Source organism: Arachis stenosperma, chromosome 5 (assembly GCF_014773155.1).
Source record: "Arachis stenosperma cultivar V10309 chromosome 5, arast.V10309.gnm1.PFL2, whole genome shotgun sequence".
NCBI classification, from domain to species: domain Eukaryota; kingdom Viridiplantae; phylum Streptophyta; class Magnoliopsida; order Fabales; family Fabaceae; genus Arachis; species Arachis stenosperma.
This window is the reverse complement of record NC_080381.1, coordinates 141,632,529-141,647,137: the sequence shown is the minus strand read 5'-3', so window position 1 is coordinate 141,647,137 and position 14,609 is coordinate 141,632,529. Positions and strand designations below refer to the sequence as shown.

The 14,609-nt window shown below is 37.7% G+C and overlaps 1 protein-coding gene across 1 annotated transcript; it reads right to left on the bottom strand.

The window, feature by feature from the left end:
• Positions 1-4,639: 4,639 nt before the first annotated feature.
• On the bottom strand, positions 4,640-5,338 carry LOC130981605 (uncharacterized). Its single transcript, XM_057905181.1, has one exon. It carries the CDS (start codon positions 5,336-5,338, stop codon positions 4,640-4,642), a length of 699 nt encoding a protein of 232 aa, XP_057761164.1.
• Positions 5,339-14,609: the final 9,271 nt, after the last annotated feature.

The window sequence follows — 14,609 nt, the reverse complement described above, 5'->3', positions numbered from 1 at the left end:
GGTGTTACAGAGTGCTGCGGAGAGTACCGATTTAAAGGGGCAGCTAGAAACAAAAGAAACTATGCTATCTGAGCTGAAGAAAGAGCATTCTATTACGAAGGAGAAATTGAAACTTGAAAAGGAAGAGCATGAGAGCGCAAAAGAATCATTAGGGAAGAAGGAAAGTGAGCTAACTACCATAAATGAGCGAATTGTGGAGGTAACACTGCAATTGAAACAGATCGAGTCAAGCCGAGAAGCTGATATCCTTGATGCCTTCGCAGAAGGTTTTGAGTGTTCCGTCATCCAAGGAAAGTTTCTGTGTCCTGGAGGTGAATTTACTGCTATAGACCCGAGCAAAATAGTTCGAAACGGTCAATTGGTTGATGATGAGGAGGTGGCAGAAGAAGGCGATGACAACTTGGCCGACTAAAGCATTTGGTTTTAGTTTGAACTTTTTTTGGTAATGAAATAGTTAAAGGATATGAACAGTCTTTATGAAAACTATGTATTTTGAATGGTTTATGTTGGGTCCTACTAAGGACTATGGTATTATACTGTTCCCAATTTTGTTATACACCCTAAGTTAGGGTCTGATTAGTTCGGTGTGCTGATTAGGAATTTATCAGCTTTCGATTTGCGCATGAGATATCAATGCGACTTTAAGTTTGATTGGTGATCTTTTAGGGCGGTAGATGAAAATGATTGATATAGGGTATTCACCAAAAGTATATCTAAACAGAAATGACCAGAAAAACAAATTTTATTCAACGCAGTACCTTTACAAATGAAAGTAGGTAAGCTGGCCTCGTTAAAACCTCCTTGAGCAAAACCCATTTTTGGGAAAAATCACAAGGTAGGAAAAAGAGTACCAGCATGTTGCATTTAGCTATAGTATTGCTTCAATGAACTAACATTCCAAGTGTTGGGTAGTATTTTTCCATCTAATTCTTCTAGACGGTATGCGCCTTTTCCGATCACTTGATGTATTCTGTAAGGTCCCTCCCATGTGGCGGCAAGTTTGCCATGGGAAGGGGGTCTTCGCGCCTCCTCGGTTTTCCTCAATACCAAGTCTCCGATATGAAAAGATCTCAGCCTCACCCTTTTATTATGGCACTGACCTATTCGCTGCTGTAGGGCCTTATGACGAACAGCCGCTGTGGCGCGAACCTCCTCAATTAAATCGAGCTCGGCTCGCCGAGCATGATCATTATCGTCCCCCGTGTTCTTAAGGAACCTTGTGATATTTAGATGGGTATCATCGCTTCCGACCCATATACCAACCGGAATGGTGTTTCTTTGGTTGTTGAGTGTATTGAGGTGTTATAACCCCATAAAATCTCTGGAACAAGCTCAGCCCAAAGTCCTTTAGCATCATCGAGCTTATTCCTTAAAGCCTGAAGGAGGACCTTATTTGCAGCTTCGGCTAAACCGTTCGATTGAGGATGCTCTACCGAGGAAAAATACTGCTTAATCTTTAAATTATGTAAAAAAAGTTTTAAAATTATGGTCGGTAAACTGGCGACCATTGTCAGTTATGATGTGACGGGGTATGCCATATTTGCAAATTATCTTTTGCCAAACAAATGATATCATTTGTGCCGATGTAATCCTGGCTAGGGGTTGAGCTTCAATCCATTTAGAAAAATAATTAATTGCCACAACTAGATATTTTACCTGTCTTGGGGTTGTGGGAAAAGGTCCGAGGATATCCATTCCCCATTGATTGAATGGCCAGCTTACCATGGACTGGTGTAAATTCTCAGCTGGGATGTTAATAATCGGAGCATGTTTTTGGCAGTGATCACAAGTTCGGACCTTTTGCTGACTGTCTTCCCATATGGTCGGCCAGTAAAAGCCAGCACGAAGAATCTTTTGTGCTAGACTTCTCGCTACTGAATGCATCCCATAAATGCCTTCATGAACCTCGGCTATGGCTAGCTCGGCTTCTGACCTGTCTAAACATTTCAATAATGGTCGAGAGTAACCTTGCCTATATAGTTGATCATTTAGCAGTGTGAAAAAAGATCCCTGTCATTTGAACTTTTTTAGGTCTTGGATTCCTAGTGGAAGCTCTCCACTTTTAAGGTATTGAATGTATGGCTCTTGTCAGCTACTCTCATTGTCTATATGAAAAATGGCGACTATATTTATGCTCGGCTCATGAAGGGTGGACTGTAGAAGTGAGGCAGTGTGTGACTGAGTGGTAGCTAGTTTAGATAATATATCTGCCCTATGATTATGATCTCTTGCTATATGGTTGATTTCAATTTTTGAAAAACAAAACATAAGATTTTTAACAATACCTAGATATTTTGATAAAATTGGGTCTTTGGTTTGAAAACTCTGATTTACTTGTGTAACAACTAATAGGGAATCAGAATAAACCTGTAAATTAACAACGTGTAATTCAATTGCTAACCTGAGCCCAGCGATTAGGGCTTCATACTCGGCTTGATTATTGCTAGCCTTGAATGAGAATCGAAGAGAATGTTCAATAACAACCCCTTCAGAACTTTTCAAAAGTACTCCTGCTCCAGATCCCTGAGGGTTCGAAGCTCCATCAACAAATAACACCCAGCTTATACTTTCTGTATCTGAACTTGGTTCAGTGAACTCGACGACAAAGTCAGCTAAATATTGTGATTTGACAGATCCTCTAGGCTGGTAGTGAATATCAAATTCTGAGAGTTCAATAGACCATTTGATCAATCTTCCTGCAAGCTCGGGTTTGGCGGGTATTTCTCGTAACGGTTGAGAAGTTCTAACGTTGATTGTATGGCTCTAAAAATAAGGTCGGAGCCGTCTTGCAGAAAAAACAAGTGCGTACGCGAGCTTTTCTAACCTTGGATAGCGAAGCTCGGCATTCTGCAATGATTTGCTTACAAAATAAATTGGCCGTTGTGTTTTCTCATTTTCTACAACAAGAACAGAGCTAACCGCCATATCAGTGATCGACAAATATAAATATAAGGGTTCGCCGACTTTAGGTTTTTGTAAAATAGGTGGTTTAGAAAGAAATTGCTTTAAACTTTTAAATGCTATTTCACAGTTTTCATCCCATTGAAAACTCGTATTTTTCGTTAAGCATTTAAAAAAGCTGAAGGACTTAGACGCCAAGCATGGCAAGAATTTGGATAATGCTGCCAACCGCCCTGTTAATCGCTAGACCTCCTTGATGTTCGTGGGACTATTCATATCAAGGATTGCCTGACATTTTTCAGGATTTGCCTCAATTCCTCGGCTAGTAAGGATGAAGCCGAGGAATTTTCCTCCCTGAACACCAAAGGCACACTTCTCCGGATTGAGTCTCATGTTATCAGCTCGGATCTAGCCAAAAATTTCAGTAAGGTCGTCAATGTGAGACTGGCCGAATTACGTCTTAGCGACCATATCGTCGACATATACTTTAATGTTCCAACCTATCTGCCGATCGAAAACCTTGTTCATCAGTCTCTGATATGTTGCACCTACATTATTTAAGCCAAAAGGCATGACATTATAACAATAATTACCATATTCAGTAATGAAAGCTGTTTTTTCTTGGTCTGATGGATGCATAAGAATCTGGTTATAACCAGAGTATGCATCCATGAAACTGAGGGTACCATAATCACAAAAGTTATCTACTAAAGTATCAATAGAAGGCAGGGGGTAGGCGTCCTTAGGACATGCTTTATTTAGATAAGTAAAGTCGACGCACATGCGCCATTTACCATTATTTTTCTTTACCATAACAATGTTAGCCAGCCAAGTCGTAAACCTGATCTCCCGGATGAAATTTGCATCGATGAGCTTTTTGGCTTCTGCCATGGATGCAAGCCTTTTCTCGGTTCCGAGATTTCGCTTTTTCTGAGATACTGGTTGGGCCGCCGGGCTTATTACCAGCTTGTGAGTAATAATAGATGGATCAATGCCTGGCATGTCTCCAGACGTCCAAGCAAATAGATTGGTGTTTTCTCGTAAAAAATGAATGAGCTTCTCCCTTTCTTCATCTTTTACGGAGGTTCCTATAAAAGTAAATTTCATCGGATCATCAGTTAACGTAAGCTTTGTTAGCTCTTCATTTGGTGAAGGACGATTTTGAAAGTCAACTCTGGGATCAAGCTCGGCCAGTGCTGGCTGCTCGGTATTGATAGAGTGTATGCATCGCTCGCTGCTTCTTTTGAGGTTTTAGGCTCGTATTATAACAATGCCGAGCTTCTTGTAAGTCGCCATGGACCGTGGCCACAACATTATCTTGAACAGGAAACTTGACACAGAGGTGAACAGTGGATACAATTGCAGTAAATCTATTTAAAAAAGGTCTTCCTAAGATAAGGTTATAGGGACTAAAACAGTCAACAACAAGATATTGGATATCATGTGTTTTAGATAATGGTTGCTCACCAAGTGTGGTTTGTAACCACACTGAACCCAAAACTGGAACGCGCTCTCCTGAGAATCCGACCAAGTCTCCTACAGATGGTTGCAAAATGTTAGTACTTAGCTTCATCTTTTCAAATGTAGTAAAAAATAATACATCAGCGTTGCTGCCTGGGTCCAGCAATACTTTCCGAACTATTAAGTCTCCCAACTGGATGGAGACGACGACAGGGTCATCCAAGTTGGTGTCGGTACAACTAAAATCGGCTGGGCGGAAGGTCATCTCCGGGATCTGCTACACTGGTTGAGGATTATTGGTGGTATCTCCAAGCGTCAACATGGCCCTGTACGTCCGCTTTCTTGCCGAGCTTGTTTGTCCTCCTTCAACGTAACCGCCCGAAATGCAATTGATTATGCCCCTAAGTTGAGCAGGGGCCTTTTCCTTGTCCTTTGATGATGATCCTGCAGGGGATGGATCTGAAGTTGGAACGGTTCTTTTCTGCATATGTATTGAGATGAATTTATCAAGATGTCCTTGTCTTGCTAATCGTTTCAAAAGATCTTTGGCGATCACACATTTGTCGGTTGTGTGACCATACTTTTGATGGAATGTGCAATACTTGGACTTGTCGACATTCCTCAGCTCAGGATAACTGCCAGCTTTGTGAGGAGGTTTAATCAACTTGGAATTCAAAATTTCTTTGATAATGTCGTCTCTTTTCGAATTAAACTGTGTGTACGTCTCATAACGGAGGGTACGCTTGAAACTCTTCTTATTGTCCCGAGGTTTATCGTCGTCTTTAGTAGTTGCCGAATTTTCAGCATTGCGAGCCTGGCGAAGCTCCTCAATATCGATCTGTCCCTTGGCCTTCTCTCGAAACTTAGCTAAAGTCTTTGGCTTGGCTACTGCAATGGCTTCCTGAAATTTTTCTGGTCGAAGGCCGCTTTTGATTGCATGCAAGTGTACTTCAGGATGAAGATCGGGAATTCTCATAGCTATCTTCGTAAAATGGGTAATGTAGTCCTTCAAACTTTCTTGAGGGCCTTGCTTAACAGTCGTCAAATAGTCGAGTCATGCAAATATATCGCCGACGCTGCAAAGTGATCTTCAAATTGCTTTGCCAACTCCTGGAAACATGAAATTGAATCTGCAGGCAAAGAGGAAAACCAGTCAAGTGCAGGACCATCTAGAAAGGACGGAAAACAATGGCATAAAATAGGGTCAGATGCACCGTTAACGATCATAATAGATCAAAATTTTTTTATATGCTGCTTTGGATCCCCTAACCCATCGTACGGAATTAAAGTCGTCGGCAATGTAAATTGCTGAGGAAGTTGAAAATTCATGATGTCGACTGTAAAAGGTCCTGCCGAGTTTTCGGGCTCATCTTCCTCGTCCTTAGGTGAGGTTTCGTTGTTTTGAGGACCTCCACCATCATCATCCTGAGGCGTCTCCGAGACATGCGTCGGTTGAGATTGATGTTCGTCGTTGGCGTTCCGTCTATGGCGCTTATCGTGATCTTCCAGGCGAGCATTAGCTATTTGCTGAATTTGTTGCTGCATCTTTTGATTTTCCTTCGCCATACGTTGATTGGCTTCAACCATGCGCTGATTTGCCTGTTGAAGTTCGGTTACCATCCGAAGGAGCTCGGACAGAGTGGGAAGAGGTACATCAGCCATTAACAGATGCTGGAGTATTTGGGACCTGTAAATAGAAAATTTTCAAAACTTTCGGGCCCCACGGTGGGCGCCAAATGTTCCTACCTGGTTGCGACCGAGTTATAATTCGTCCTGATGAAGAGGTTGGCCGACCTTATCAGTTAATTGCAATACGTCTCGACCACCAAGTGAAACAAGAGGGGGAGCTCCTGCAAAAAGCACTCCGACGCTCAAGTCAGTCAAAGAGAACTATCAAAGGAGAGTTTTTAACTTAGAACGATGATTTCATACCTTTACCGATTTCAATCATTTTCTTTTATAACTGGGAGATGATAACGGCCATATTCCTCAATTGATTGTCTTTGATGTAACCGACCAAAGATCATTTATTGCTATAAACTCGGTAGAGCTAATGCGTCGATTATCAAGAAGTCTGCCGAACTATAACTCGTAACCGATATATAACAGTCATATCAATAATATAAATATTTTATATTTTAATTAACAAATTTTGAAGTTCTAATTTTAAATCTTATAAACAATTTAGAGAAAAGGAAAAAAGTATATTCTTTTAGGGAATTAGATGATAGAATGCTAATAAAGAAAGTTGTTACTTATTAATGCTGACGGTGATTGAAAAAAATTTTCGTTGGCTGAACACTTAAACGAGGACATTAAAAAAAGATCAGGACAATTCCTCCACCAATTAGGGGTGTTCGCGATTTTAAGTTAAAAATTCATTCGATTTTAAGTTAAAAATTCATTCGATTCGAACATTAATTCTATTTATAATGTAGTTTGGATTAGATTGAATTTACGATTTTATAAATTAAAAAAATTAAATGTTTATAACAAATATTAATAACAAATTTTAAATAATTAACAATAATATAACAAGTCTCAGTAATATCTTAAAAAATCAATCATAATATAATAATAGAAATAAAATTATAAATTAGTTAAAATAAATAAATAAATCACATTTTAAACATAAAATATTTATTAAATAATAATAATAATATATAAATAATATAAAAATATATAATAAATTAAATATGTATAATTATAAATATAATAATAAAATAATAATATTATAACACATTGTGCAGTTTGAATTAAATTAAATCAGTTATGAAAACTAGCTGTGAAATTCAATCCAATCTAATAATTTATAAAAAATAAAATTCAATCAAATCTAAATTAATACCATTTTAATCTGCTTTCAATTTGAATTAAATTGAATAAACGATTTAATTTGAATGAATTTAAATTTAAACACTCCCATCCACCATGCTTTGATTTGGGGAAGGATATAGTATAATGGAACATCACGGCAGATGGAGATTTCAGTAAATAGTTCTTACACATCTTTGGGATATTATTTAGGGTTGGCATGGGCCCTAACGTGTTAAATGCTTCGTGTGGCTCACTATCCACAAAAGGCTTATGAATTCACAGAGAAGGAAAATATTTTTGGAACAAACCCAAAAATGTCACTTCTGCAATGACACTAAAGAATCCCATAACCATGTTCTAAGGGACTACTCGAAAGCTTCAAGATTCTAAGGGAGAAACATTCTCCTAATACACCTCAACCTATTCTTTACAGCTCTCTTTGATGCATGGATTCAGTGGAATCTCACATCGGATCATGGCTAATCCAAAAAAGTACAATGACATTCTTTCTTCATGGTGTCTTGGTGGTGGATTTGGGGATGGAGAAATAAGAAAATATCCCTCTTTTAGAAGATCAACTGATTCCGTTCATATCATCTTGGAGTACATTCGGTCTATGGATAATGTTTTCGAAAATACTCACAAGCTCCTTCCATCGATCAGAAGAACAAAGGAACTTATAGTGTGGCATCCTCCTTTGATGGATTGGATAAAGTTGCATACTGATGGAGCAACATTGGTAGTCCTGAAAAAGCTAGTTGTGGAGGGCTCATTCAGGATCATCTAGGGAGATGGGTAGCGGGTTACAAAGCTAACTTAGAGATTTGCACGACAATTACGGCTGAATTCTGAGACATGCTTCACAGCTTTAAAATGACTTAGAATTTGGGGTTTAAATCTTGAATCTGATTCAAGAGTTGTAATACTAACAGTGGAGAGTAAAGACAAACTTGATCAACATCCTAAGAGTGTTGCTAGACATATAACTTCCTATGCTCACAGGTATTGAAATTTGGAAATCCAACATATGTACAGATTGACTGCAAACAATGACATGACAAAGCCACAAGAATTTTTGTAGATATTCCTCGTATAGACTTTGGACTGATAATTGATGATGATTGTAGAAAGGCGGCATTGCTCCAAAATATTGCAGCTGCATAATTTCTTGGACCTAGGTTCTATTTCTATAAAAAAAAGTTTAAGTGCTGCATAATTCCAAAGGTGAACCGAGGTTGTGAGTAACAAATCCCAAAAAATAATACAAATATAAGTAAATAAAAATTTACAATACATATTTATTTGGTACTAAATTAGAACATTTCTGAAGAAAATCTCCCGTTCTAAGCGGTTCAACCTGTGATGTTGATGGTTTGATGGATCAGAAGGAATAAGAGAAAAAAAATAAGTTCTTATCATTGTTGAAGAGAATGAAAAATTCTCTTAAAAAATATCTGTTGAATTATTACACTTTATATACTATGTATTCTTTATATATTTCCACTAAAAAAAATTACAACAAATAAGCCTACATCTACTATTGATGAAAAAATAATCTAAACAACATCCTCTTGCAAGCTAGAATTGAATAAATCTAACAATCATAACTTGGAAACATTAGTAAGAAAAGGACCCGGTGGCAGAGCTTTGATACAAAAATCAGTGAGTTGGTTTTTGGAACGAACTGTTAGACAAATTTGTGGCAGTCCACTTCATTGTGTTTGGTAAGATGAATTATTGTCACAGAATATATTGATAGACTTTTGAAGCAACAAACTGATGAAATCCATTAAAAAGGATAAAGAGACCTATATTAGCTTCCAGCTCACGAGAGAGTTCTCAAATATGAAGCAATAACCAGAAATGGAACGACGAGTATCGGCACAGGTAGCCCAGGTGAGATGCATATTAGAAGTAAAGGAGAATAATAGACCAGTTGCGGGTCTGCCCCTTAAATATCGGAGTACGCGAAAAGCACCTGTAGGTGAAAAGTGGTTGCACAGTCCAAAAACTGGCTCAAACGTCTCAGCATAAGAGATATCAAATCTAATATTTGTGAGGTAAAGGAGTTAGCCGATGAGCTGTCTGTAAGTAGTGTTTTCTGTTAAAATGGTATCGGATTCCTTCGAGAGTTTCTGATCATAATCAAAAGGAGTGAAGAGACGCTTGCAATCTAGATAACCAAAATTCTTGAGAAGGTCCATGACGTACTTACGCGGATAAATGTGAATTTCAGTGTTAGAGCGTGCTACTTCCATTCCTAAGAAGTACTTGAGATCACCAAGATCTTTTATTTTGAATTTGTCATCCAAAATTTGCTTGATGGAATTAATTTCACCAATGTCATTCCCAGTTAAAATCAAGTTATCAATATATACTAGAATGGCAGTAAAGCTTTCGGATTGTTTCTTGATAAAGAGGGAATGATCATAAAAAAAACTGCTTATAACCAGCATCAACAAGAGTCTGAGTGAGCTTAATGTTCCATTACCTGCTTGTTTGCTTAAACCCATATAGAGACTTTTGCAATTTACAAACCAAACCTAGTGGTGACACAAACAAACCGGGTGGTATCTTCATATAAACTTTCTTGTCCAAATCTCCATGAAGGAAAGCAGTATTGATGTCTAGCTATTTCAAATGTCATTTCTTTGCCGCTGCTATTGCTAACATTACTCGTAGGGTAGTTATTTTCACAACTGGACTAAAAGTATCACCATAATCCACTCTTTGCACTTGAGTGAATCCTTTTGTAGCTAGCCTCGCTTTGTGCCTTTCTATGGTACCATCAGGATTGAATTTTACCCGAAAAATCCATTTGCAACCTACAACCTTCTTGCCTTTTGGGAGTTCAGTGAGACATCAAGTTCTGTTCTAATCAAGAGCTGTCAATTCAGCTTGTATTGCATTTCTCCAACATTCATATGCAGCCACTTCTTCATAAGTGTTAGGTTCCGGATCTAATGTGATGGATAGAGAAAGAGACTTATATTTTGATGTTAGTTTATCATATGATAAGTGTTATGAGATATGATATAAAGAGTTAGAGTTGGCAAAGTTGCTAAAGTGAGCTGCGTGGGTTATCATATAATAGTAGTCTTTCAAATAAGTAGGCAGTTTCTTGACTCTTTCAGATTTTCTAGTGATGCAATCATGTGTAATGTCGTAGTTTTGTGATGCATGTGCATTTTTAGTGTGTGGTGTGGTAATGGGTGCAATGGTGTGTGAGAAAATTAGTGAGTGCATTGAATTTGAGAAATGTTCATTTGAATCTGTGAGTGTAGTAGGTGTGGGTGATTGCAAATGATGTGTGGATGGTGTATCATATTAAAAAAGATCAATGCATTGTGGAGTACGAGTGAGTTCCGCATGAATGTCAGTGCTAGTGGAATGTGAAAATGTAAAATGTGTTTCATAGAAAGTTACATTTCTAGATATGAACATTTCTTTTGATTTTAAATTAATAAGTCGAAAACCCTTTGTTCCTAATTTAAAACCGAGAAAAAACTATTTTTCTGACTCTTGGGTCTAATTTTGTTCTTGAATTTGTTAATGTGGAGGCATATGCAAGAGAACCAAATACTCTTAAATATGAAAGGTTAGCTAAATTACCAAACAAAAGCTTATAAGGACTAGCATTATCCAGTTTAGTGCTGGGTAGGCTATTAATTAGGTTAATAGCGTGACCAACTACGTATTGCCAAAAATAATGTGAAATTTCGGATTGAAATAACAGTGCTCTAGCAACACGTAAAATATACTGGTGTTTTCGCTCTACAATCCCATTTTGCTCTAGTGTTTCTACACAAGAGGTTTCGTGTAAAATGTTAGTTGATGCAAAAAAGGATTTTAGAGTGAATTTTGGCCCATTGCCAATCCTTATACACTTAACTTGTAATACCTTAATTACCCTAAGCCTTACCTCATGCCTTAAAGGAAAGGTTAATCAAAGGTTATGACAATCTTAAAGCTTATACATAAATATATATAGAAAGGAAAAATAATTCTAGAAGTCCGATGAAGGAATAAGCTCAAAAATAGAGTTCCAAAAGCGCGAGACGTTCACACGAAGCTACACTAATCGAGGCACAAGATATACGTACAGATATCAAGACATATATATAGATATATCAAAGTATAATAGTCATAAGGATCTAGCCGCCACCCGCAGAGTTTAAGCCGGCTAGTTATATATAGACAAAAAGAGTTTTAAAAGTAAAACAGCTTATACAATATTTCTCTCAAAGTAAACCTCTAAGGCAAAGACAAATACAAAAGTGACAAATCTAATCAAAACAAATAAAAAAAACTTCAAAACATAGCAAGGATCCTCCGTCCTGTCACCATCAAGCAACTCACCGAGGTGGGTTGCGACCTGCATCTGAAAATAATAACACAATATGGAATGAGAACCAGAGGTTCTCAGTATGGTAACAGTGCCCAGTGATGTAAAATATAAGACTCCTGGATGCCAGAGGCAATCCTAGAGCTTCATATCCATCATGAGATTCAAGCTTAAACCATAAGTAAATTTAAAACATAACTTTAAGATCACAATGAAACAGGGTAATCTAACTTAGTGGATTTCTAATCTAGCAATTCTCCGTTGTCCCACAGCCTTCGCCAGCCTAACCGCCATGCAATCCCATCACCACCTCCTTCCGAACCTCCTCAATCCCAGTAGAAAACACAAGTAATAGCAATGCAAGTAAAAAACAAGTATAGCATGTATATCAAGAAAGTTAAGAAGCAATTAATCATGTTATTCAATTAGGCAAGCAATTCAAGTCGGCAAAGTAAACAAACAAATAGAAGATGCACATGATGAATGCCTATCCTATTTGGCTGTGATATCACATTGTCGGTTCAATGGCCCTGACATATTTCCATGGAGATGTCGTCCTTCGGTCTCATAATAGGAACCTCCGAGATATCGTGCCCAGAACACAGTCCAGGATATAGTGCCTGCACACTCTAGTGATTCGAAAGGATGCGAGCAGGATACTCTTGCCACGGACTTCACATCTCAACGTAAACGGGACTAACCACCGCCCTTACGCCGCTGCGATGACCTCGACAAGCGGGATTAACCACCATCCTTGCAGGCGCATAGCGTCTCAACAATCTCAGTTTAAAAATATTACATCAGTGGTTTTCAAAATCATTTCATTCAACACTCAGTAGTTCACCACTTTCATGATTCATTGTTAGTAATCATCAATACGATACTCTGCCTTCTCACTCAATCAAATCTGTCCTCAATACTCCATAAACCGAAGTCTCCATTTTCTAAATTCATATAAAACTCATCTAATTAAGTCACTAATTTTCTTTTATAAGTCCTTAAGCCTAACTACAAAACATTACCCTTAAACTACATCTTGGAAAAGTTTAGAAAGTTTAGAGAACCCTTAAAAACAAAGGAAAACATTTAACTGCAAAACAGGGGTCTCGCGTACGCAAGCCCCTGCCTCGCATATGCATGCTGTTGAAAAAATGGTGGTCGCGTACGCAACCCCCTGTTCACGTACGCGAGATGTCCAACCCAAAAGGGTTGCTCGTGTCGCGTGTTAAAGTTCACGTACGCAAAGGTTGCATTTTTTGATAGCTCGTGTATGTATACAGTGCCTCGCGTACACGAGATGCCCAACCCGAATGGTTTGGCCACGTCGCATGCACTACGTCGCGTTCGCAAAGGTTTCAAAATCTGTTTGCTCGCCTACGCAGACAGTGTTCGCGTATGCGAGTTACCCAACCCGAATAGGTTGGTCGCGTCGCGTGTCCCTTGTCGCGTACGCAGCCAATACCAAACTTGAAAAAATTTCAAATATTGCAGAATTCAGTTTTTGGCACTAATTTAAAGCTCTCAAAGCAACCTTTAATTTAAAACAAAGTTGATTCAAAATCAAGTATTGAGGCTCAAGTTATGATCCGTCAAAGTTCACCAAAAACTATTTTTTACCAAAAACAATAAGGTTCTCAACTTTCCAAAATTTACAACCAAAACAAATTCAAAACCACACCAGCCCCAATTTACATCAAATTCTACTACTTGTGTCATAATTTACCACTCATATTATATAATCCTCAACCCTAATTATTAATTTTATCATCCTAAAACCATTTCTCAACTAACAAACTCATCCATCATCATTCTATCACTACCAATCATAATAATCAACCTCATTCAACCTCAATTTCCATCCTCTACATCATTTATCAACATCAACACCACAATTCATCAAAATAACTAAAATCATCATTTCATCGTACATCATCATCCAACAATTTCAACAATCAATTCAATCCAAACCTATCCTATGAATCACTAGCCTAAGAGTCCAGAAATATTACTACATAGAGAAAACCGAAACCATACCTTACTCGATTCCTAATATGCACTAAATCACCAAATTGAGTCCAACTCAAGCCTCCAATCACCAACAATCAATCCAAAGCTCCAAATAAATGCCAACAATCACAACTTCAAGCTATATACACATAAAGGGTAGAGTGTACCTAATAGGAACCAAAGGCTAGAGTGTACCTAAACACCCAAAATCACAAAATTTCACTTAATACAAAATCCAACAATTTTGAATTTATGAAAGAAAATGTTGAGAGGAGATTCGTGATTTTCTTACCAGTTTTTTAGATGAGTTTTGTAGAGCTATTCGTGATGATTGCATGGCCACAAACGATGCGCCAATTGGACCTCATAGCTCAAGTTATGAGCTTGGGAAGTTGTATGTGAATAGTGAAAATGGGAATTTCTCTCCTTCCCAACTCAGCTGCATGTGTTTAGTGTGCTTGTGTAGGTTGTGTGCTGAATGGGTCAAGTTTGGAGTGTTAAATGTGTTGGGCTTGGACCCAACTTGAGTCCGGTCTAATCCGTTAGTATTTTTGGCCCGTTTGGTCAAATTTCGGGCCAAACTTTTAAAATTAGTGTCCAGCTTTCGATTCTAAATACTGTTTTTAATTATTCTCACACAGTACCGGACAGACTTAAGTCGGTACTGCCAGTTAATTTATCGGTTCGCACTTTTATGCAGTTTTTTGTAGAAAATTACACTTTCTAACTTAGAAAAGTCTACTGAGTCTAAAAATCATATTTAAATTGTCTAATTCATATTCTAAATTTTTGGATCTTATTTTGGAAAATTTAATTATTTAATTAAACGGTTAATTAATCGCGGTCCTTACATAACTTGTTTTTCAAATTGTACTTTGACAAAATTCACAAAATTAATAACCAATTGTGATGCCTCAGATTTGGTTTTTATAAAAAAAATCTAAGTGAATATGCTCTTGCCATCCACCACAATAAAAAAATACCTATATACTTCATTGGAAGGGACAGAAATAAGACCCAGATATCCATATGAACTAAGTCAAAACAATCTTTTATTTCGGTTGTACTAAGATCAAAA

Bases quoted from the DNA above. Each gene is read 5' to 3' on its own strand.
- LOC130981605 (XM_057905181.1), bottom strand. From the start codon at position 5,338: ATGAGAATTCCCGATCTTCATCCTGAAGTACACTTGCATGCAATCAAA.